The 24091-nt window shown below is 34.6% G+C and overlaps 5 protein-coding genes across 9 annotated transcripts in view; 3 read left to right on the top strand and 2 right to left on the bottom strand.

Moving 5' to 3' along the window:
* Positions 1–7323, top strand: part of SERCA (ATPase sarcoplasmic/endoplasmic reticulum Ca2+ transporting SERCA) — a 29318-nt gene extending 21995 nt beyond the window's left edge. For 3 of the 5 annotated variants that reach the window (XM_089699374.1, XM_089699373.1, XM_089699372.1), the window contains exons 9-12: positions 705–963; positions 1421–1565; positions 2063–2272; positions 4236–7323. In XM_089699374.1, coding sequence (XP_089555500.1) covers positions 705–963; positions 1421–1565; positions 2063–2272; positions 4236–4454 — 833 coding nt within the window. In that variant the 3' untranslated portion in view covers positions 4455–7323. The remainder of the gene's footprint in view (positions 1–704; positions 964–1420; positions 1566–2062; positions 2273–4235) is intronic. The other 2 variants (XM_089699376.1, XM_089699375.1) reach the window with 2 other exon arrangements.
* A 6147-nt stretch (positions 7324–13470) lies between these two features.
* tant (tantalus) lies at positions 13471–14442 on the top strand. Its single transcript, XM_089699379.1, has 2 exons — positions 13471–13728; positions 13805–14442. Exons 1-2 carry the CDS (start codon positions 13715–13717, stop codon positions 14340–14342), a joined length of 552 nt encoding a protein of 183 aa, XP_089555505.1. The 5' UTR covers positions 13471–13714; the 3' UTR covers positions 14343–14442.
* Positions 14433–16707, bottom strand: LOC149486069 (neuferricin). Its single transcript, XM_089699378.1, has 4 exons — positions 16409–16707; positions 16191–16334; positions 15351–15537; positions 14433–14841 (listed from the first exon to the last, which is right to left on the bottom strand). The coding sequence occupies exons 1-4, from the start codon at positions 16680–16682 to the stop codon at positions 14679–14681; spliced, it is 768 nt and encodes a 255-aa protein (XP_089555504.1). The 5' UTR covers positions 16683–16707; the 3' UTR covers positions 14433–14678.
* Positions 16708–17711: 1004 nt separating this feature from the next.
* LOC149486070 (uncharacterized) lies at positions 17712–22111 on the bottom strand. Its single transcript, XM_089699377.1, has one exon. It carries the CDS (start codon positions 22086–22088, stop codon positions 20691–20693), a length of 1398 nt encoding a protein of 465 aa, XP_089555503.1. The 5' UTR covers positions 22089–22111; the 3' UTR covers positions 17712–20690.
* A 575-nt stretch (positions 22112–22686) lies between these two features.
* LOC149486071 (3-oxoacyl-[acyl-carrier-protein] synthase, mitochondrial) lies at positions 22687–24086 on the top strand. Its single transcript, XM_089699381.1, has one exon. The coding sequence runs from the start codon at positions 22800–22802 to the stop codon at positions 24084–24086; it is 1287 nt and encodes a 428-aa protein (XP_089555507.1). The 5' UTR covers positions 22687–22799.
* The last annotated feature ends 5 nt before the right edge of the window (positions 24087–24091 follow it).

The following is a 24091-nucleotide window of genomic DNA, read 5'->3' on the forward strand; positions in this document are numbered from 1 at the left end:
AAAGGAATTTTTAAAAAAAGTAATTATAGTCATAAATAAAGTCATGCTCAATAAAATAATAGATATAAATTCAAATACAAACTGGAAATATTTACGATCAATTTCAATTTCCACATAATAAGTGGAAATATTATTATCACATCATAATTATTACCGAAATTTGAAAATTATAATTAAAGCTTCGAAAATGCTAACTCGAAATATTAAAAACCCATTCTGAATTCACGTTATACACATACACAAAACGACATAATAAAAGTGAATTCCAATAAGATACTTTTAAGCATAGAATACGACCTATAAATACTATTTATTATTTATTTATTTGTAAAAGGCACACAGCATACAGCTAAACATAAATTAAATAGAACATTATACAATTTTATACGCCAATTACAAGGTACACCAATAACAATCAGATACAGTGTGTGAGCAAAAAAATATAAAAGATATGGTGCTAATATATACATATACATAATATATACATACTAGCTTCCGCCCACGACTTTGTACGTGCATCCCCGTTTTTCCCCGTTCCCGCAAGACTTTCGAGAAATCTTTTCTTAGCGGATGCCTACGTCCTAACATCTACCTGCATGCCAAATTTCAGCCCGATACGTCCAGTGGTTTGGGCTGTGCGTTGATAGATCACTATATCAGTCACCTTTGAGTTTTATATATATAGATTTATATCATCCTTCCAGGTCGTGCCATCTACAACAACATGAAGCAGTTCATCCGTTACCTGATCTCTTCCAACATTGGTGAAGTCGTGTCCATTTTCTTGACGGCCGCTCTCGGTCTGCCCGAAGCCCTGATCCCCGTACAACTGCTGTGGGTCAACCTGGTCACTGACGGTCTACCCGCCACCGCCCTCGGTTTCAACCCGCCCGACTTGGACATCATGGACAAACCACCCCGCAAGGCTGATGAGGGTCTCATCTCTGGATGGCTGTTCTTCAGGTAACTTTGGTTTATTTTTTTGTGACAGTTAATCTTTAATGTTTCATCGTGTTTATGTGTTTTATCTTCCTTTCAATGAAATTAGGGGTATACTCGTGTGACATTTGTGGCTACAACAGGCTATGGCTGAAAAACAGCGGTGAAAGCACTGGCCTTTTAGTCATTGTTTCCACCATATTATACTGAGTCCATAGCCTTTTCGTAGTAAACTGTTATTTTTCTTGTGTATTTTTTTGTTTGTGTGTTTGATTTTTACTGCGAATAAATTCTTATTCTATTCTATTCTATTCTAAACATAGACAAACGTAAGAATAGAGGAAGTATCTTTTAGTTGTATGTGTTAACATTACGGACATACATTACGCTTGTAAGTTGTCTCAATTATTGAAAGCTGCGCCAAATATTTGAACAATAATATGCCACATAATAATTTAATAAATATAATCATATAATCCAGATACATGGCTATCGGTGGCTACGTCGGTATGGCCACAGTGGGCGCCGCCTCCTGGTGGTTCATGTACTCGCCCTACGGACCTCAGATGACCTACTGGCAGCTCACCCACCACTTGCAGTGCCTCGGCGGCGGTGATGACTTCAAGGTGTGTATTATTTCCAAAGTAAAATTGATGCTACAATTTTGTTTTTTGTTTTTTTTTTTTTTTTATAAACTAGCTATTCCCCGCGGTTTCACCCGCATTGCTCCGCTCCTGTTGATCTTAGCGTGATGATATAAAGCCTATAGCCTTCCTCGATAAATGGGCTATCTAACACCGAAAGAATTTTTCAAATCGGACCAGTAGTTCCTGAGATTAGCGCGTTCAAATTAACGAACAAGCTCTTCAGCTTTATAATATTAGTATAGATTTAAATGAATCATTGTTCGGCCGCTAAGGAAATTAAATAACTACTTACTAATTATAAAAATAACAAGACAATAGTATAAAAACGTGGGAAATTTGAACAATTTGATTTGTTTTTGAATTTGAACTCGTTGATTTTTTTTTGGAATTGAATTTTTAAGTTTTTTAAATAATTACCAATTATACATAATACAACTATGTTTTCTAAATACATTACTATAATTGCCAAATTACAGGGCATCGACTGCAAGATCTTCACGGACCCCCACCCCATGACCATGGCCCTCTCCGTACTCGTCACCATTGAGATGTTGAACGCGATGAACAGTCTCTCGGAGAACCAGTCGCTGGTGACGATGCCTCCTTGGTCCAACATGTGGCTCGTCGGCTCTATGGCCCTCTCCTTCACACTGCACTTTGTCATCCTGTACGTCGAGGTGCTCTCGGTGAGTGAACATACACCATAGACTATAGAGGAGAGTTTAATTGATAGGTTGTGTTGGTGGGTAAGGTAATGGGACCATAGATTATTATACAGGGTGTCCCACTATTGGTATACTAAGCGCGAAGGGACTTGTAGTTTTGCATATACTGATCACGTAAAAAATACTTAAAAAAGAAAATTACATCAAAAATTTTTCGCTAAATTTTTCCTGAAAATCTATGTTTTCTTCTCTAGCTTCGCGCAGCCGGCATATACCGCTCCTCTAATGTGAGCATTTTGTCTATGAAAACATAATCTTAAACGATAGCTCACGTGCTGGTGGCAAAGTTGGGTGGGTTGCTTGTTATGGGTGTACACATAGAGTTTTAAGAATTCATCTTTTTGAAAAAAAAATGCGTCAGGAATTTTTTAATTATTTTTTACGTACTCAGCGTATTCAAAACTATAACCTCCTTTGAGCTTAGTATACCAACAGTGGGACACCCTGTATATGGAATAATTTACATGTATAGATTGTAGATGAAGGAATTTAGTTGGTAGTTGAGTTTGTTTTGGTTTGTAATTTGTTGGGTAAGTAACTGGGACCATAGATTGTAAAGAGGGTTATTTACGTATAAGTGGTGAGATTTTAGTTTGTATGTTGGTAGGTAAGTTAGTGGAACCATAGATAATAGATGCGAGTTTGTAGTGAGTTTTCATTTGATTTATATTAGTTTGGGAAGATAGATAATATTATGTAGATGGAAAGTATTGCATGTAAAATATAATTTGATAGTTACGTTGATGGGTAAGTTTTTCTATTATGCAATTTACACTTTTTTTTTCTAACAATTAATAGAAACCTCAATTATTAATCTAGATAACTTAACCTAGGTTAAGTTAAAATTTTATTACACTAATAAATTGCTAAAAATATAATCACAGTCATTAGGTAATAAATTTGTAAATTAAAGCATGTGCCTTATAAATTAAATTATTTTATCCATCATCTGTAATACACAAAAAGTCGTAAAAATTTATATTTTCGAGTATTATAATATCATATTGTGTATATTGCATGATAATATAATTATAACAAAAATTGTGGGTCTGCATTAGTCATGACTCATGACCTTTAAAAGTTCTTATAAAATTGATGTTTTTGTATTATGGTCCTTCACACATCTTGTGTTGGAATGTGTTGCTCTGTTCTTTATGTGTATAATTATTGATATTGAATCATGACTTAAACTTGTCCTATAATTGTCATATTTACTTAGCTATATTAACATCACCTTGAATTTTAAAATTAACCTAATTTATATTCATATTAGTTTTGAAAATCAAACAACTTTTTATGACCTTAGATATATGTTTCTTTGTTTTTAATAATAATGTGGTATTTCTCATCCTGTCTAAATACCTAAGCACTATTTTAGAATTCCTTAATATTTAAACCAGTTCCAAAAGTATAATAAGACTATTATAAAACGTATAAATAGACTTGATACTAGGAATAACAATTAGATATTAATAAGTCTATTTATATAACATAATCGCCACAAAAAATATATAAAAGCACGATAAATGTTGTATTTTGCCTTATATCACGTTACCTTGATTAAAGTTTTGATGGAAATAGATTTCATTCCATATGGTCTGCAATCACCTATCATTATTGTTCTTTTAATATTCATCACTACAAATTTTGCATGTCCATTGTACCACTACAAAAAAAAATTGGTTGCCTGTAAAGTCGGTATAAGGGCGAAAGTTTTACGTGACAACGACTTTTTATGTCTGTCTCTTTCGCTCTTAGGCGGGCTAACCATGCCCGCGTGCCTCTCACTCGCTCTCATTGTGAGCGCATAACGTGAGCGGAGCGTAACGCAGTTTCTTGAAGTGTCACCCGGCAAACCAATTTATAAGACGTTGTCACGTCAATAAATACATGTAATTGAACCGCTTTCGCCGTGTGTCCGCAGGCCGTGTTCCAAGTGACGCCGCTGTCGGTGGACGAGTGGATGACGGTGATGAAGTTCTCCGTGCCCGTGGTGCTGCTGGACGAGGTGCTCAAGTTCGTCGCGCGCAAGATCTCCGACGGTGAGAGACGACACTCCCTGGCCCACTGGCTCGACGGCATGCAGTGGATCGTGCTCATGTGGGCCGTGTTCTTTGGCATCATCATCTACGGACCGATATAAGCGAGCCGATACCCCGTTTGATTCACAACCTAATACCCCCCCGCCGAATTCTGCGCCACCCACGCTACCGCGCTCACTCGCCTTGACAGACTATTTGAGGTTTTGTATGGGGTACGGGGATTCGTTTTATGAAATGTTGAACGATATATTTGTTTTAACATTAAGTAACGCGAAATGAGCATACTTTCTTTTATACTTCTTTAATACTTGGGTTAAAAAATTAATACTTAATTTAATATTAGATAGATCTGTCAAACAATGGTTCTTTAAGTATATATGTAATCATAGCACACAGCGGTGGGTGGCGCAACGAATTCCACTGTGGAAACCCATGGACTATGAGCTGTAGCTCACCACAGTACATCTAACCGTTTGGAATGCTAATCCACGAGGTGTGAAGTGACCCCTGTGTGTGCCGTGAGACTGTGAAGGAACAAAGTGTTTGGTCAGCTGACATGTTGGACTGCGTCCGGAATGTTCTACTTAACTCTAGTAGTGTCCTTAGCGGTAGGTGTGCGAGCGGACGCCGAGACCGCTCGTGTGATTGCATTTCTCATGTGCGAGACAATAAATAGATAACGGAGCCTCATTGAGTTGTTTGCGATAATAATTTTATAAGTCGAGTGGCTGTGAACATCAACCTAAATTCAGAACACCAAAATTTTTAATAATTTTACACGTAAATTTATAACGATTGTAAGTTTATAATTTTATAGTGATTTAGTGAGGATTAGTTTCTAAAGAGCTCCGTTTTTACATATTTTATAGTTAACTCGCACACGGCTCAGTACCTTGTCCTTTTGGACTGCAGACATTTTACCTTACTGTTACAAGTAATGTGCATCTTTAGCATAGGATATTTATTGTAAGTTAGGCTCGTCGCTATTTGTGGACAACTTATTCTCAATATATAGAGAAACTGTTTCTTCAGTCCTCTCACCTGTTGCTTGCTAACAAATCTGATGCATCTGCCACCCTCATGTTTGTGATTAGCATCGTGCATCTTGTATGCAATGTGTTAACTAACATTTTAGCAGACATCTTTAGTACCGAATTTATAGTCAACGATTGAATAGTTAATTTTCTAGTTAAATACATTGTGGAGTAAAATATATCCAGATTCATACTTATATCCTGTGAAGCAATATTAATGTTACAAATAGTAATTTACTACTAGTTTACTGTATTGGGTTTGGTAATTCCTCTGTAATTTTAAAATAAATAGTTTAAATAATTTAAGTTTTATTGTCACATTTGTTACGAGAATTGATGTTAAAGATGTAATTATTTTACTTTTTTTCTGTGGGACATAATAATATTGTGTATTAAGATTTAAAAGGGATATGTCAAAATTTGTCCATAAAATCTTAGAAAATTGTAGATCTAAGTGATTTATTTAATAGTGTTATAATAAAAACTTGCACGAATGCATTGCATGATTTCTTTTTCGAGAGTACAGTTTGTTGTTATTTTTGCCTTTTGCTGCATTTTATATTTGTGAAACAGTTATTATATTATGTACAAAATAAATTAAATAAAAGCATATTATCAAGGTCAGCCAGTCGAACTATGTACACTATACACTGCACAAACAAGAGCATGCTCAACCTGAGTACTGTCGATATCCAAAAACCCTTGCTCTTCAATTTATAACTATTCTACTACCTTGTAAATTTGTTACACATTAATTGTATATTTATTAAAGGTAAGAAGTGTTCCCTTTAAACGGATCGATTACCCACGTTTTATTATTTCACTCCACCTTACTCCTTTGCACATTCGAGAACACGCACACGATCCTCGTTGTCGCCTCGCCGTACTAACTCCGTGTTGTGTGTTACCTGCTAACAAAAAGTTTTGCAAGCTTCAACAAAACATAGCTATTGGCTACGAATTTGCAAAATTCTATATTTAAATATTTTGTATCCGAGATGTCCACTTGGAAGTGGGTCTCGTTGCAAAACTTTCGCGCCGCGACACAGGAGCTGTGTCCGCGGAGCCGCATGACTAACGCGGTGTTGTCTGCCCCCAGCCACGGCGTGGAAGGTGTAAGCGCCCGGAGCCCCCGCAGCACTACTGCACGCACATATTCCATGAACACTCATTGTTTGTTGTGATCCCGCAGTGAAACTACACATTTAGTAACTACGACACGGTTGTGATCTCTGCATAAAGACCTAGTAAGTTCGGACGGCGGCACTCGCTCGGGCGCACCACACTAACGCTAACGTTATTTTGCAGTGAACGAGGTGGTCGTTGACAAGTGGTAAACGCCACCGATTCTTAGTTCCTCATCCGCTTCTCTCTGCTACTTCTACCGCTCTCGTCTCGGTATAGTAATCGAATGAATCATAGATGTTTTAACGAGTCGCCGAATAGACCGAGATAGTTAGGGGTCAGGTGCCTCAGGCACGACACGAAACGGCTCCGACGCGACGACCGACGACGAGGCGCGCGCCCCCCACCCACCTACGCTAGTTCACCAGAGAGGACATGTTCATAATGTGTATATAAATACAATATATGCTTAGGAGATTTAATCAATTTGTTTAATTACGTTATTATTATTAATGAAGACTACATGGTGCCCGTCGACAAAAGCAGTGCGATAGACTTATGTGTACTTAAGTTGACAGCATGCTATTAATTTATTGTTATATTTTTATTCTCTTCGTCTAGTTTGCTTATCTAGAGCCTTTATCTTTATTTCTATTAGTGCTGACACCTCGACGAGCAATATGGTGTCTGTAAGTGAAGGGTAAACATAATTATCCAGTTTGGGATTGGGACCGAAATGTGTCCATAAATTTAAACATACCTGTACATTTTAATGTATTATTGTTTTGTACAATAAATCGTTATAAAATAATACTTGTTTTATTTAACAAGAACCTTAGCTACCATACAATAGCAGTTATTAATTAATTATTACACACATACTTTTGTAGAGTAAGGTATTTCGTGTGCGTTACCCAGGCAAAATGTTTTGCTTTAGAGAGATGAGACTTAAACAAATAATTAGTGTATCATGAGGAGCAATTTGTTTACTAATAGCAAAATTTGTTTGAATTGTAGTTTTTAAGTTATTTAAGAAAAACAAATTTTGCTGGAGTAACGTTTGAAACGTTACCCAGGCAAAATCGTCTTTCAAAAATTAGTTTCAGCACGGAACCAAATACATGAATAGATAGCTTTTGTTGCGTAGTAAATGTTTATAAATAGCAAAATTTGTGTGTGGTATAGTTCTTTAGTTATTTAAGATTTTGCTGCGGTAACGTTTTGGGATTTCCCAGATCTCGAAAACGGCTCAACGCAGAAGTTTGAAAAAAATACCAATAAAAGACCTCAATTTGTTTAAATTTGTTTAATCATTAGTTTTTGATTTGGTTGACGTAAACCAATGTAATTAAATGGTTTCAAAAATCAGAAGAAACGGGTTTGCAAGTAAACCAATACACTTATAACCAAATAAACAGCTGTAAAAAATACCCGTGGTTCGACGCTTGTTTACATCAGAAATATTAGATTTCATACTTTACACATTAAGAAGATAAAAACAAATTTGATTTATTTTAGACTGGTCGTACTTTAGCGATCAAATACGCAGTTCCCATAACATTAAGAAACATGGCATACTTTAAACAAATTAAAATGATTCCTGAAAATTCCTTCCTGTTAATTGCAGCTTTGAATTACGGCTCTAATGAAAGTTATCTCAAAAACAAGATTATGTCAGCAATTCTCTAATGAGCCGACCAAATTGAAAAGGTCACATAAAAGCGACCGCACCATACATAAGCGCAACCATCTGAAATGAACAGGATAATATAGATGTTTTGTTAGTACAGTTGAATACAAAAGTTTTCTGGTCAGGTTAGTTAAAATAATAAAATGGTTAAGATTCATTATTTTTATTTAAAAAATCAGTCTCATACAAATTATATGTATTGCTTTGCCTTAGCATCAACATTTTTGAGTTTTGTTACGTGTTACTTAGAGTGAATATTTTAACATTACATGTGACTGCCACAGGTGGATAACCCGTGAACCAATCATTGTCAAAGCGTCGTAACCTTCTTTTAACTTAATGTTGAAATATCCAAAAAATATCACGACTGATTGTTTCATTGGTTCGGTCGGAGCTAGCGTACCCATAGATAGAGCGTACTCAACTACTCACAGCTAAAGAGTAAGTAAGACAAGGCATATAGCTGTTGCGTTGCATTGCACACAGCGATGCGCGCTGCTCTGACTAGCATCAAGAACGTTAAAACGTTTTTAGCGTGGCTTTGCGTTGTGGTATCAAAATAAAACATTTGGTTTAACAGAAACAACAAATTAAGTACTAAAAATATAGCTACATGTATATATGTTTGTATTGTTTTAAATCACACTATAAATTATACACTATGATATTACACTTGTATTAACTAGTAAAAATTGTGTAATATGGTACTGCACTTAAAAAATATTAAAAAATCGGCTTCACGAATAACGTTTTTCTGCTTAACTGTACAAAACATCGGTTACCAAGCTGCTAATTTGCGAAGATTACCCGTACGTACGGTGCAGTCGCTTTTACGTGACCTTTTCAATTTGGTCGGCTTATTAGAGAATTGCTGACATATTCTTGTTTTTGAGATAACTTTCATTAGAGCCGTAATTCAAGGCTGAAATTAACAGGAAAGAATTTTCATGAATCATTTTAATTTGTTTAAAGTATGCCATGTTTCTTAATGTTATGGGAACTGCCTATTCGATCGCTAAAGTACGACCAGTCTAAAATAAATCAAATTTGTTTTTATCTTCTTAACGTGTAAAGTATGAAATCTAAAATGTCTGCTGTAAACAAGCGTCGAACCACGGGTATTTTTTACAGCTGTTTATTTGGTTATAAGTGTATTGGTTTACATGTAAACCCGCTTCTTCTGATTTTTGAAACCATTTAATTACATTGGTTTACGTCAACCAAATCAAAAACTAATGATTAAACAAATTTAAACAAATTGAGGTCTTTTATTGGTATTTTTTTCAAACTTCTGCGTTGAGCCGTTTTCGAGATCTGGGAAATCCCAAAACGTTACCGCAGCAAAATCTTAAATAACTAAAGAACTATACCACACACAAATTTTGCTATTTATAAACATTTACTACTCAACAAAAGCTATCTATTCATGTATTTGGTTCCGTGCTGAAACTAATTTTTGAAAGACGATTTTGCCTGGGTAACGTTTCAAACGTTACTCCAGCAAAATTTGTTTTTCTTAAATAACTTAAAAACTACAATTCAAACAAATTTTGCTATTAGTAAACAAATTGCTCCTCATGATACACTAATTATTTGTTTAAGTCTCATCTCTCTAAAGCAAAACATTTTGCCTGGGTAACGCACACAGGTATTTCTACTAATTTATTTATGAAGGAAACCAATATTAAACTACCGATTATTCGGTGCTATCTAGTGGTTTAGATAATTGTCTTATTTAAATACTTATTAACTAATTTCTTATTATATTATCAAAGTAATATAAAACTGCCTACCTACCTAATTTTGGCCCATATAGCTAACTATCTGGTTTGTCGTGAATGGCATTCATAATGCTGGGGCAATGATCATAGTTTTATTATATTTAAATACATATTTTACCTTCTCGTATAGGAGCTACCAACGTTGACAAGTGAGCATTTTAGTATAGTTGGTTCTTTGATATACTGTTCCTCTTGCTATTTCGGTTAGAGTCCGGGCTGTCTGGCTGGTCGCAGTGGTTGCGTTTTTTAGTGCGCATCTCATCTGCACAGGATAATTTCCTTAATTTAAAGTCATTTTTTAACGCGTAATTTTTAATATTTTACCTTTAGATAGATCCATTAGACATAATTTTTTTATTGCAAGACGTTTTTTTCGTTGTTAAATAGGAGCCAGACGCAATTTTTTATTTCGTTTTTATAAAAAATTCAAATTATTTTAGAATGTCTGTAAATTTCATATTATGTTCTTCAAACATAATATAATCTAAAATTAATTAGCCAGACGCTAATTCGATTGTTAAGTATTAAATAATGTGTATAAATAAAAAAAGTAATGAAGCATGCAGCTCATCAGCTAGTGTATTTTAACTATGCGACAGGAAATAATTGCAAGAATACAATATTATTTACACTTGTTCTTATAAATAAAAGCTAAAATGAAAAAAATAAACATAAAAGTGAAAAATAAATTAAAGTTACCATACATTGAAAAGAATGGAATAAAAACTTTATCAATGAAGGTTAAACAATTACATTGTTAAATTTAAAAAGCCATCTTCATAATCATCATCATCATCATCTTTCCTCACACTGTCAGAATTATTTATGTTATCGTCTAAGGAATTGTTATTGTTTTCCAATATTCCATCATCTGTAAACAACTAGAAAGTTTGTTTCAATATTGATGTACACACATACACACACACAACACACACACACCACACCACACACGACACACACACGTGAACACACACACACTCGCATGTTTAAGTTTGTATTGAATTTAACTAAAGTAGTTAGCATTAATTTATATAGGTATACTAGCGGTCCGCCCCGGCTTCGCCCGTATGGTACCTACATGTATAAACTATCCTATCTCTCAAGTTGGATCGAACTGCACATGGTGTGCGAATTTTATTATAATCGGTTAAGTGGTTTAGGAGTCCATTGAGGACAAACATTATGACACGAGATTTATGTATATATATTAAGAATTAAGATTAATGAATTAATATTGTTATCATCATCACTACATAGTATAAAACAAAGTCGCTTTCTCTGTCCCTATGTCTCTTTAAATCTTTGAAACTACGCAACGGATTTTGATGTGGTTTTTTTAAATAGATAGAGTGATTCAAGTGGGGGGTTTATATGTATAATAACATCCATTAAATAGTGGAGAAGTACTGTTATTTTTGAGGTTTCTAATGTGATTTCGTAAATAATTACATTTTTTCCACTTACAGTGCAAACGCAGGCACCCTACGAGTTTTATCAAAATAATGTACTAACTATAGTACACATTGAAAAGGTCTACAGAAAAGTCCGTGATGGTATATGTCTATCTCTTATGGATAACCCACAATAACTTTTTTTGTCATTTACTTTTTACGACAAATAATGGCTAATTTTCGAAGCGATTTTAACCAATACAGCATTAATCCTTAACCAATTAAAGACCTTGAATACATTGTTCATTTAATATAGATCTATATGGCCCTTTACACCGTATGATTTAAGTGAATATTTTCGAAGATATTACAGATTTAAAAATTGCGGGACGTAGCGTTTGCGGCGGTACCAGCCGGCCGCCCGGCTATATATTTTATACCCGTGCGAAGCCGGAGCGGGCCGCTATGTTTTTATATTCAACGTTCACAGTTTTTCTGTAGTGTATTTAGTATCAGCATTGCACCTGTGCGAAGCCAGGGCCGGGCGGGTCGCTAGTTAATATTAGTAATATTAGAAAATTTAACTTGTATTGGCAACACTGTATTTTGTCTGTGGTTCTTTTTCTTCTTGTACGCGGTGTGTAATGTGTGGTATTATACTCTGTCCATTATATTATTTGCTTTTTGACAGCTGCACGCCTATGAAGGATTGTATTGTCTATGTTAAAATGTCATACAAATAATTATCGTTCTTCATGGACAGGTCCCGCCCACTTAGTGATGTCTACACAGAATTATTCAAAGATGGGTCGATAGATTATAATAATCGATAGAAATACTCTGTAAAATATATCCGATGCAGAAAAACTCTTCTATTATGTTATATAATTTAAACGTAAAGACAACCAAATTGTAAGATAGAAATCAATAAATAATAAAATATTAGTTTAGTTTAGTTTTAACATACAATGCATAGATATGTGGTCTTATTATTACATATCTTATTAGTACGTTTACGTTGTAATTATTATTTACGTACCTGATTCGATTTATGATAATATTTTAAATTTATAATTGAAATGGTATCACAATCGATAATCTTTTGAACATCACTTCTGGTATCACCCGTCGAGCTGTCAAAAAGCAATTCTTATAGTGGACAGACTATAGGCAATGTGCTATTGGAAACAATATAAATAAGTTTATGTAATCGCTGTTTTCATTTAAACCCATAACTTAATAGTTAAGTAATAAAAAAATTGTTTTGTATAGAAGATTGTTGATGTACCCTAATAGTTTATTTTTTAGCCTAAGGAATAAAATGTACCAATGGAAGGTACTTGTTCCCACAACACAGGGAATCCTAGAGTAGGAACAATTCAATTTCTATGTATCTTATATTTTCGAAAAAAAAAAGTTATTTTTTATTGTTATTTAATTTTCGCGGCCGACCCTTTCTATCTCTCTTGCACTTTAAACTATCTCTCCATATACACAATCATCAAATTGTTATACTTACCTACTTTCACTACGTTTTTATTCGTACGTATTTAATACTTAACAATCGAATTAGCGTCTGGCTAATTAATTTTAGATTATATTATGTTTGAAGAACATAATATGAAATTTACAGACATTCTAAAATAATTTGAATTTTTTATAAAAACGAATTAAAAAATTGCGTCTGGCACCTATTTAACAACGAAAAAAACGTCTTGCAATAAAAAAATTATGTCTGATGGATCTATCTAAAGGCAAAATATTAAAAATTACGCGTTAAAAAATGACTTTAAATTAAGGAAATTATCCTGTGCAGATGAGATGCGCACTAAAAAACGCAACCACTGCGACCAGCCAGACAGCCCGGACTCTAACCGAAATAGCAAGAGGAACAGTATATCAAAAAACCAACTATACTAAAATGACTTTTTTTTTAACGTTAATAGCTCCCGTACCATTCATTAAATAATAAAAAAACATGACATTGTACATACCACAGTACATACTTATTTACAGTAATTATATTTTATGAAACGAGAAAGTCGCATTGAATAATCCATAAATCGGGTTGTCGATGTCTATATCGCTGGGTGCTGACGCCTGACAATCAATTGACATCAATGACATCGTCTGTCTGTCATTTTTGCCAGGCAACGGTTTCCTAAATTCCTAATTCCTTGCATTTTGGTGATTTTGGTTTCAAGAGTTTCAAGTTCAAGCTTTTGGAAATATTTAAAAAAAACCAGCATTACAATGATTTTAATAATGTGTTAACTCATATGGTAATTGTAGGACTTAGTAGTAAATAGTAATTAAGTACAAAATATTTTAATCCTAAAAATGGAGACATCGAAGTAAGTTTACCACTTTAGTAATTTAACATTTTGTGACTTAAAAGTAAAGTAAATTGATATTGCTTTGTGTTTTTAGAATAGAATCTGATTTACCTAATAAAATGGCACATTTAGATATAATGGAGATTGGAGAATCTTCGAGCGCAAATGTATCTGAATCTAATTCTAGAGTGTTAAGAAAACGCAAACAGTTATCACCTGAAGTAAGCAAACCCTCAAATCGTCGAGTTAGTATGAAACCCCGAAAACATAGTATTATAACTGAAAATGCTAATTCTAAACAAATTGAAGCATTATATCTTAATAAGAAGTTGAAATCAGTATCACAAACATTAGAAACTATTTATGAAGAGCCTAAAAGTAATAATGTGGACTCTAATACCTTAATAGGTGGAAGGAAAGTGAAAAGACTGGTAACATTTCAAATAGGTAACCATTATACAAAGGAGAAAATAAAGAAACGGAGGGCCAAAATAAAAAAGCTATTAGGTAATAAGTCATTTCTGAATAGAAAGAAAATTCCAATGAATGTTTTCTTGAAAACTATTGAATGTTTGGAATTAGATGAAGTTGCACATACGGAAAGCAAAACTGTTGAAAATGTCACTGAATAATTCCCATGTACCAATGGTATTATATTTAATACCACATCCTGTATTATAAAATCAATTGAGAAATACGACTGATTGTAATTAAATAAAACATTTATAAAAATTTGAATGTTTTTATTAACCAACTTCAAAAAAAGGAGGAGGTTATTTTACTTATAAATTAACATATATAATTCAGATCTTAACATAAACCAATTGTATAAAAAATGTATAACAGAATATAAACTTGAGAAACTTAATTTAAGGCAAATACAAAGAAATGGAATGTAAACCGTAAAAAATTTAAAATCACAATAATTATTTGATCATAATACTGGACTTGTATGCAAATTATAATAATTATGTAACATGGACGAAACATTCAGTAGCACTACTTGAGCATCCTTCATACTGCTTGAGCATTTTAGTATCTTCTTGTTGAACACATACACATTTTGGTTTATCACTACCAGGCTCGTAGAGTTGGCGTGGCACTCCCACCCAATCCCTTTTTATTCCACCACTGTAACAAAGGACATAATTTTTATGATAAATGTTATGTTTATTTTACGAAATTTCATATTATTTAAATTGATGTAAGAAGTAGAATTAGACTTACATTTATAGATATGCATAGATATATCCATAGGTATGGATGGAAAATTAAAAAATACAATATTTAATTTATAAATTTTGAAGGAAATCTCCTATGTTTTGCAACTGTTCCTGTTACAAAATAATTAGGTATAATATATATATTTATATACAAACAATAAAGTTTCTAAAAGTCAAATCCAGGTCACAGCTTTCTCAGATTAAAAACCAACAAATTATAATGATACAAGTAGGTTACTAGGTTATATAAAGCAAATAATTTTGTTTGCATTTCTTCGCTAAGAAATATAGCCAGTTATATTTTCATTGAACAATTCAAGGTTAGAAAATAGGTAATGCAAATTTCAATGTAATCGAGGAATATTGTCCCAATTTTTCTGAAACTTGTATACAGATAGATTAAATAAAAATATATACCTAGACTTTGAACACCACACTCTGGTACCCTCTGTTTCACTCCAGGCAACATTACACGGAGGATATAAATGGTCTTGATTCTTAGCATTTTCTTTCTCTTCTTTGCAGTTCTTCAACTTACTCTTAAATTCTGTCATATATTCGGTTTCTGTCCCATCAGAATTATAATATCTGCCCTGTAATACTCCTAAAATAAATCAACAACAATTAATGTTATTAAAAATTATTTGAGATGTCAATGTAAAGGAGTATATTAAGAGGGGGCATAAAGCAAAATAACCAATCTTCTATTAGATGACTAGCGGTCCGCCCCGGCTTCGCCCGTGGTACATATTTACGTTTTCTCTACATAAAAACCATCCTCGTACTTCAAGGAATATAATAAAAAAAGAATTATCGAAATCGGTTCAGCCGTTCTCGAGTTATGCGCTTACCAACACATTTTGCGATTCATTTTTATATATAAGAAGAAGATACGTATAATATTGAAGACCAAATCTAAATAATAAAATATATATCAAACTAGATGATATGTTCAACGATTCTGTTTAATAAAAACATAAAATATTAAAATTGACTAGATAAAAAAAAATCACCAAGTTAGCTCTAATTTTCACACTTTTACGTTTTCTACTTGACATGGTAATACTTATTATGATTTTTTTTTCATAAACAATTATATTAAAACATTTGCAAGATATTTGTCAGAGCATTTTGTGTAATTACTTTTAGTTTTGGTTTTATCTGCGATAAACCACTTTTGGCGCTCTTTTTTTCTCGAGATAAACGTTTGGTTTTGTCACGATAAAAGTGGTTTATCGCAGACCTATTGGCACTTACCTACATATTTATACTTTTCACGGAATGTTTTTCTCCAGTGCATTATGGCAAATATATCATCACATTTCAAATTCAAAATATGATCTTTATCTTCACTTTCATCATTAAAATTTCCACTTACAAGGGCTCTAGTACCATCCTTACCTATACAAAATAAATAATGAGTTTTATTTCAAGTATTTACATACATCTAAAGCAGTTAATTTTCTTTTATTTACCAATGAAATAGTGGTATGAACTTCCTTTTGCATAGTGCATTTTGCCACTGGACACATCGAAAATAGACCCCATAACAGCTAAATATAATTCTTCATGTTCATCACCATTATACTTTGCTAGTTCCTCTTGCGTTAGTGTAATTTTAATGGATTTTACTTTTTCTGATGTTGAATTTTTCATGAAACTCTTATTTACTAATATGGATATAAAACAAATTATTACTGTATAAAAAATAAGTTTCTTCTTTTCTTTCAGAAAATTCGCAAATGCCATTTTTTAAATATCTTCTCTGTAAATATACTAATTACTAACAATAATTTTAAATACCAAAAATAAATAACAAAGTTTGTTTTTTTTTTTTTTTTTTTTTTTTTTTTTTTTTTTTTTATAAATGGCAGTGCTGCGTTGCCACAATTTTGCCAATGTCACGTTGTGGATAGTTTTACATCTCATAGATTTATAAGAAACTGAAATGTATCAGTCAAGCGCAGATATCTACAACAAAAAAATGACACACACAATATATAGAAATTCCCAACACCAGGTTAATTTAATTGTTATAAAGGACGAACAGTAAACTATGTACAAAGTATAACATAAAAACTAAAATCCACAATATTTGGACGCTTGATAAATATTCACAGTTTTATTTTGTTAGAGATAATAAATTTAGATATAACATAAACAAATCGAGTACTAATTAATGAGAGGAGGGATTGCATGTTAGTAGGACGAGGAACGGTAGGAGGAAGGTTATCATATAGGGAAGAATTCTTTGTACAGTTAAAAAAGATATGGTCCAGGTCAGCTTCATCAATACCACATTCACAAATTGAGTTGTCCCTCACCCTGATTTTTGCTAGATGCACTGGAGTACTTGCGTGGCCTAGTCGAATACGGCAGATCGTAGAGGTAACACCTTTGGGGATGTCCTTATATTTAAAAAACCATGGTTTTGGAGGAATATCATTTTGTATAGAGCGGTAGAATTTGCCCTTACTTCTACTTGACATAGACCAAAAATCCTTCCATGTTTCAAAAAGTCTAGGGCGCGCAAGTGCAACAATGTCATGTGAGTATGTAAGTTCATGAGTCTCTGATGATATATTAATGGCTGCTTTAGCACACAGGTCGGCGGACTCATTACCTGTGATACCACTGTGTCCAGGAATCCAAGCCAAGGTAACATCAATATCATTTACTTTGCATTCTAACAGGACTTCTTTTAATTTAATAATTACCGGATATTTCACCTTTGAACGAAATTGATTAGAAGTCAATGCCTGTAAACAACTTTTGGAGTCTGTGAAAATAATCGATTTAGTCAGCTTATGAGATAGGACGTAGAGTACCGCTTCTAACAGAGCTAAAGCCTCGCCCACAAAGGTAGATGTTACTGGAGGGCATTTACGACACAACATAATGGCAAATTTTGGCATCCAGACAGCTATACCCACGTTTTCAATATCAGAGGTTTTTGAAGCATCAGTGAAAATTGGAGTCCATCCATTCCAATTTTCAGCTAAAATGCTGTTGAATTTATGATTGGCGTCGGGGGATTGTTTTGAAATTTTAAAAAATTCAATATTTGGGCGAAAAAGAAGGGATTCAAAAGGAGAGCAAAAGATAGGATTGGAGGGGGATTTATACAAAGTATAGGGTAATGCTAAAATAAATGAGTAGGATTTTAAGAGGGGGAACGCTGAGTTATTGTCAACTAAACCATGTAAAATTTGTAATCTAGCAAGGAGAGGATGGGAAGAATTTTGAAAAAGTTTCCAAATAAATCTATCACACAAGTACTGTTTCCTAAAATGAAGAGGGGGGTCACCGGATTCTATTTGTAAGGCGTTAATTGCTGTGGATCTCATAGCACCTAGAATAATCCTTAAGCATTTAGATTGGATTCTGTCCCAAACTTGATTGCCGGCCTTATTACATGGTTCCAATAAAAATGAAGCATAATCAAAGTGGCTACGGACCACAGCATTATACAGGAGCTTCTGAGAGAAAGGGTGCGCGCCCCAGCTAACTCCAGACAACGCACGCAAAACGTTAACGCCTTTCTCACATTTCTTAGCAATGTAATTTGAATGGACTAATCCAGTCATTCTGGAATCTAAATATACTCCTAAAAATTTTACATTATCATGAAAAGGGAAGGGATCATTATTATAAAAAAGGTTTAAAGGAGGAACTAATCTTTTGCGGGTGAAAATTACACAAGAGCTTTTTGAGACGGATAAAGATAGGCCATGTGGGTGTAACCACTCATGTAGGTAGTAGAGCGCACTATTTAAATTACATTCTATTTCAGATATAGAGGATGAACTGCAGTATAACGCAATATCGTCGGCATATTGTAGGATGTTGCAAAAACTATTTACTGATGACTCCAAATCATAGGTGTACAGGCTATATAAAAGGGGGCTTAACACAGATCCTTGCGGGAGACCTTTCCAAATGGATCTCGGAGAGCTTAAAGATCCATCAACTCTTACTTGGATTGATCTGCACATAAGAAGATTGCAAATGAACCTTGTTAACCTCTCGGGGATACTCAGCTGATGCAATTTTTGCCTGAGTATTGGAAGAATAACATTGTCATAAGCACCTTCAATATCTAGAAAGACTCCAGCAAGGAACTGCTTTTTTTTAAAGGAAATTTGGATATCAGTAGTGAGGACGGCAATACTATCTAAAGTGCTAAATCCCTTGCGGAACCCAAATTGAGATTTAGCCAGGATATTGTTATTTTCAACAAACCATTCTAGCCGGTTTTTTAATAAAATTTCCGTTATTTTACATAAAGTGGAGGACAGGGCAATTGGGCGATAGCTGTTAGGATCTGATGGGTTCTTGTTTGGTTTAAGGATAGGGATTACAATTTGGGTTTTCCAGGATGGAGGAATGAAGCCGGTGGAAAGGAAATAATTTACTAAATCAAGAAATAATACCTTAGTCTTTTCTGTTGATTGGACTAAAAATGAGTAGGGAATTTCATCAATACCAGGAGATGAATCTTTGAGTCCATCAAGGGCACATAAGAGTTCATCCATGGAAAAAGGCGAGTCTAGGTTATTTGTGGGAGGGAGAAAGGAGGGTGAGGAGGGAAATAGGTCAGAGGCAGGGACGGTGGTAGGAGCTAATTTATTTATAAACTCATCTAACCAAAGGGAGGTATTGTTAGAGGTTAAGGAAATTGGGGAATATGACTTTCTAAACCTTTTAATTTGTTTCCAGACTAGAGAAGGAGGGGTTTTAGGAGAGAGGGATTCACAAAAATTTAGCCATCCAGAACGCTTTTTGGAGTTAAGAGTTTTTTTCGCATTAGCTGAAATCTTTTTAAAGTTTAGGAAATTTTCTGGTGTCATACTAGAAATGTATAGTTTTTCCGCATCAGATCTTTGGCGAACAATATCTGTACATTCCTGATCCCACCAAGGAGTAGAGGGTTTATAATGAGATGGTTTTTTCTGAGGGATATTAGCATTGGCAGATGAAAGGATGGAGGATTCAAACTGGGAATAAACAAGCAATACATTATTAAATGAAATAGGGGGAAAAAGATTAATTTTAGTTTCTAAAGAGTATGAATAATTAGACCAATTAGCTTTAGACAGGTGGAATTTTAGAGACGGAACATATTGGGCTTCGGGGATGTTATGGTCAAAGGAGAGGAGGATAGGAAAATGATCACTCCCATGGGAATCAGGGAGAGTGGACCAATTACAGGACAGAGATAAGGAGGGGGAAGACAAGGACAAATCAACAACACTTTTAGGATTTTGATTAGGTAAAACAATATGAGTAGGGGAGCCATTGTTTAAAATGCATAAGTTGAGATCATCAAACAGTTCTAATAGAGATACAGCAAATAGGTCGGACTTATGGGAGCCCCATGAGGTGTGATGGGCATTAAAATCCCCCAAAATTAAAATAGGACCGGGGAGAGAGGACAATATATAGTACAAATCAGGAATTAAAGAGGAACAAGGTTTCGAGATATATATAGATAAAACAGTAAAATCAAAAACTTTTGCTGCAACAGCATTGATATCCTCACTATGATTGGGAATAGGGATTTGGGAGAAGGGGATACATCTTTTAATAATCAGAGCAGCACCGGCATAACCGTCGGCTCTGTCATTGCGTAAGCACACATAATTAGGGATGGTAAAACGAGTCTGAGGAACTAACCACGACTCAGATATGGCAAATATCACAGGGTCGTATTCGTTAATAAGGCTGATGATTGAATGTTTCTTTGGTCGAACGCTTCTAGCATTCCATTGTATCAGGCTCTTCGGAGCCATTATTTAATCTGATAGTGTCAAGAATTCTGAATAACATTTCTTTCACGTTGTGCGGTAAGTCGACATCACTACATGTTTTAATGATGTCATAGAAAAATGTCAGGCAGGAGATGAGGACGTTGCTCTCTCTTTGAGATCTGGTAATAGGGGAAGTGCCTGATAAGGCACACCCGTTTTGCGGTTCTAGTTGGGGATCTCGAACAATGTTATTATGGGTTGCTTTATCATAGCCTTTTCCAAGAGGAGCTCTAGGACGAGGCATATAGAAAACGGTTTTCTTATAAGAGGACGAGGTAGGGGAAGAGGGCGGATTTTGTGAAGAGTATGTAATTGAAGAAGAAGGGGTTTGACGGGTTGCATCAGCAAAGGATTTGCGGGACATGGGGAAACGTAGGGAAGCTTCGGAGTAAGAAATGTTTTCCTCAGACATAATATGTTTTATATTTTTTTGTCTTGAGTGTTCAGGACACACTGGGTCCGTAGCAAGATGGGAACCTGAACAACTGATGCATGAAGCGGCAGACTCAGAAACATTGCAATCAATGCCATCATGGTCCTTTGCACACCGGAAGCAGCGAGGTTTTGATCGGCACTGGGATTTGATATGCCCAAACCTGCAGCACTTCCGGCATTGTATAGTTGGAAGTTGGTATTTCTCGATAATTAAGGAGGATTTATATAGGTAGACTCTATCGGGTAATTTTTGTCCTTGTAAAGTTAGGACAACAGTAGTCGTCGGAATCCACTCAGTAGTTTCATCAGTTTTTCGTTTTCGGTTGAGTCTACGGGCCTTTAACACCATTCCGAAGCCTTGGGGGATCTCTAGAGCTTCTACACATTCTTGCATGGAAATGTCAGTAGGAACTCCTCTAACTATTCCCATGCGAGAAAAATTATAGGTAGGGATGGATGCAGTAAGATTGTTATTACTCAATATTGGATTATGACAAAACTTGTTGGCGTCATCAGCATTAGAGAATTCAACAGAGACTCGATTCCTACCTATCTTTTTAATGCCATCACGTTTAATATTATTAATACCATTAGTAACTAAAAGTTGGCCTACCTTTACAGATCTCAAAGTTGAACCAGAAGCAAGATCAGTTTCATTTTTACATAAGTGGACAAGGAATGGGCCAGTGTCTGCTTCCGAATACCTTCTTTCACCTTCAGATAGCATAGGGTGAGTATAAACTGTCTGGATAGATGCCGCTATAGGATTAATCTCCACAGAAGTTTTTTTTAGTTTTGAGACGTTTGAAATATCATCGTCCAAATGCCTTTTGTGAGGAAGGCGAGTCTGTACATTTTGGGAGGGATCGTTAGGATCAGGAGGATCCGGCGGATCCGGAGGGATATCCATACTTAGATTAGTATACTTACCACTAAACACTATACAATACAACCACCACCAATAAAAACAAAAAAAATCGTAGCTTGAATGAAATATACACCAAATAGAAAACTATAATGAAAAATTTTTCAATAACACGTGCTTTCACTACCACAAACAAGCATCGACCGTTTGTTTTTTTATAAGTGGTTGTATTTTGACATATTTTGACAATTGACAGCGATCATATTTGGATTTTTACACAGAGTACCTATGATTTTTGGTGCAGGTACTGTCATTTAAAGATGGTACATTCACAGGCCGGCAATTTCTGAACTTTTGTCATAAGTCTTCTGATAGAGACCTAAAATTAAAAATCTTTGATTGCTATCACAATTATTATAATACTAAAACTAATATCAGATTAAAATTAGAATTATAGTAGAATTTTTATTGTGATTGTAATTGTATGTGTATGTAAAATACTTGAAAATATACGTTAACTTTCTGAGCATTTCCTTCCTAGCAACCTTTGATTAGTTTTCAGAAATTAAAAATCTTAAATGTCAATTCATATTCATAATAAAAACAATGTCAATATTACTGTAGATCTTAATCTGTGCTGTAGATCGAACAGCTCATAATTCAACAGATACATTTTTGGTTATATCCTTCTTGATATAAGTTTTATGTAAGGAAACTCATTCTTTATAATTAAATGGTTATATAAAAAATATAAACATGAGATCATGCCAGTTAATAAGATTCTATTCGTCCCAATCATCAAGGAGAAGAGTAGTGGTCACAGGATTAGGAGTCGTCTCCCCTTTGGGTTCAAACAAGGAAGTAGCATGGCAAAATTTACTAAAAGGTCATTCAGGGATAGTTTCTTTGGGTGATGAATATAACAAATTGCCCTGTAGGGTTGCTGGTGTAGTTCCCAAAGAGGGAGATATTTTAGAAAAAGCCTTGTCTAAAGCGAATTTAAAATCCATGGCTCCCGCGACTTGTTTAGCTCTTGTTGCTTGTGCGGAAGCATTATCAGATGCAAAGTGGTTGCCCCAATCTGAACAAGACAGAGAAAATACTGGTGTTGCACTTGGAATGGGAATGATTGATCTGAAAGATGTATGTGATACTAATAATGCTCTACAGCTAGGTTATAATAAAGTTAGCCCATTTTTTGTTCCTAGAATATTACCAAATATGGCTGCAGGTCATGTCAGTATAAAGTATGGTTTAAGGGGACCAAACCATGCAGTATCAACTGCATGCGCAACTGGGGCGCACTCTATTGGCGATGCTTTTAGATTTATTAGAAACGGAGATATAGATGTAATGGTTTGTGGAGGAGCAGAGTCATGCATAAGTCCTTTGGCTATAGCAGGGTTTTGTCGTTTAAGAGCATTAAGCACATCATTTAATGAAGAACCCAATAAAGCTTCAAGACCATTTGACAAGGATAGAGATGGCTTTGTGATGGGGGAAGGAGCAGCTGTTTTAATATTAGAAGAGTATGAACATGCATTAAGACGGAATGCTAAAATGTATGCTGAAGTTTTAGGTTATGGACTCTCAGGTGATGCCTCGCACATAACAACACCAAGAGAAGATGGCAGCGGTGCTATACTCTCCATGACTAGAGCTTTAAAAGATGCAAATATTGAAAAAGAACAAGTATCATACATAAATGCCCACGCCACCTCCACACCTGTAGGGGACAATATAGAATCTACTGCTATTAAAACTCTATTTAAAGATCATGCCTCAAATGTTTGCATATCATCAACAAAAGGAGCACATGGTCATTTGCTGGGTGCTGCTGGAAATTTAGAAGCTCTTTTCACAGTTTTGTCTTGCTATCATAGTGTTATGCCTCCCACTATAAATTTGGAAAATCCCATTGACGACTTAAATTATGTTGCTAATACTTCAAAAACATGGAATAGTGAAAAAAGAGTTGCCCTGAAAAATTCTTTTGGCTTTGGCGGAACCAATGCTACATTGTGTATATCTAATGTGAATTAGGATTG

This window comes from Colias philodice, chromosome 9 (assembly GCF_061535455.1).
Source record: "Colias philodice isolate Cphi_HAF_F1 chromosome 9, ilColPhil1 Martin Lab GWU primary, whole genome shotgun sequence".
In the NCBI taxonomy this organism is placed as follows: Eukaryota; Metazoa; Arthropoda; class Insecta; order Lepidoptera; family Pieridae; genus Colias; species Colias philodice.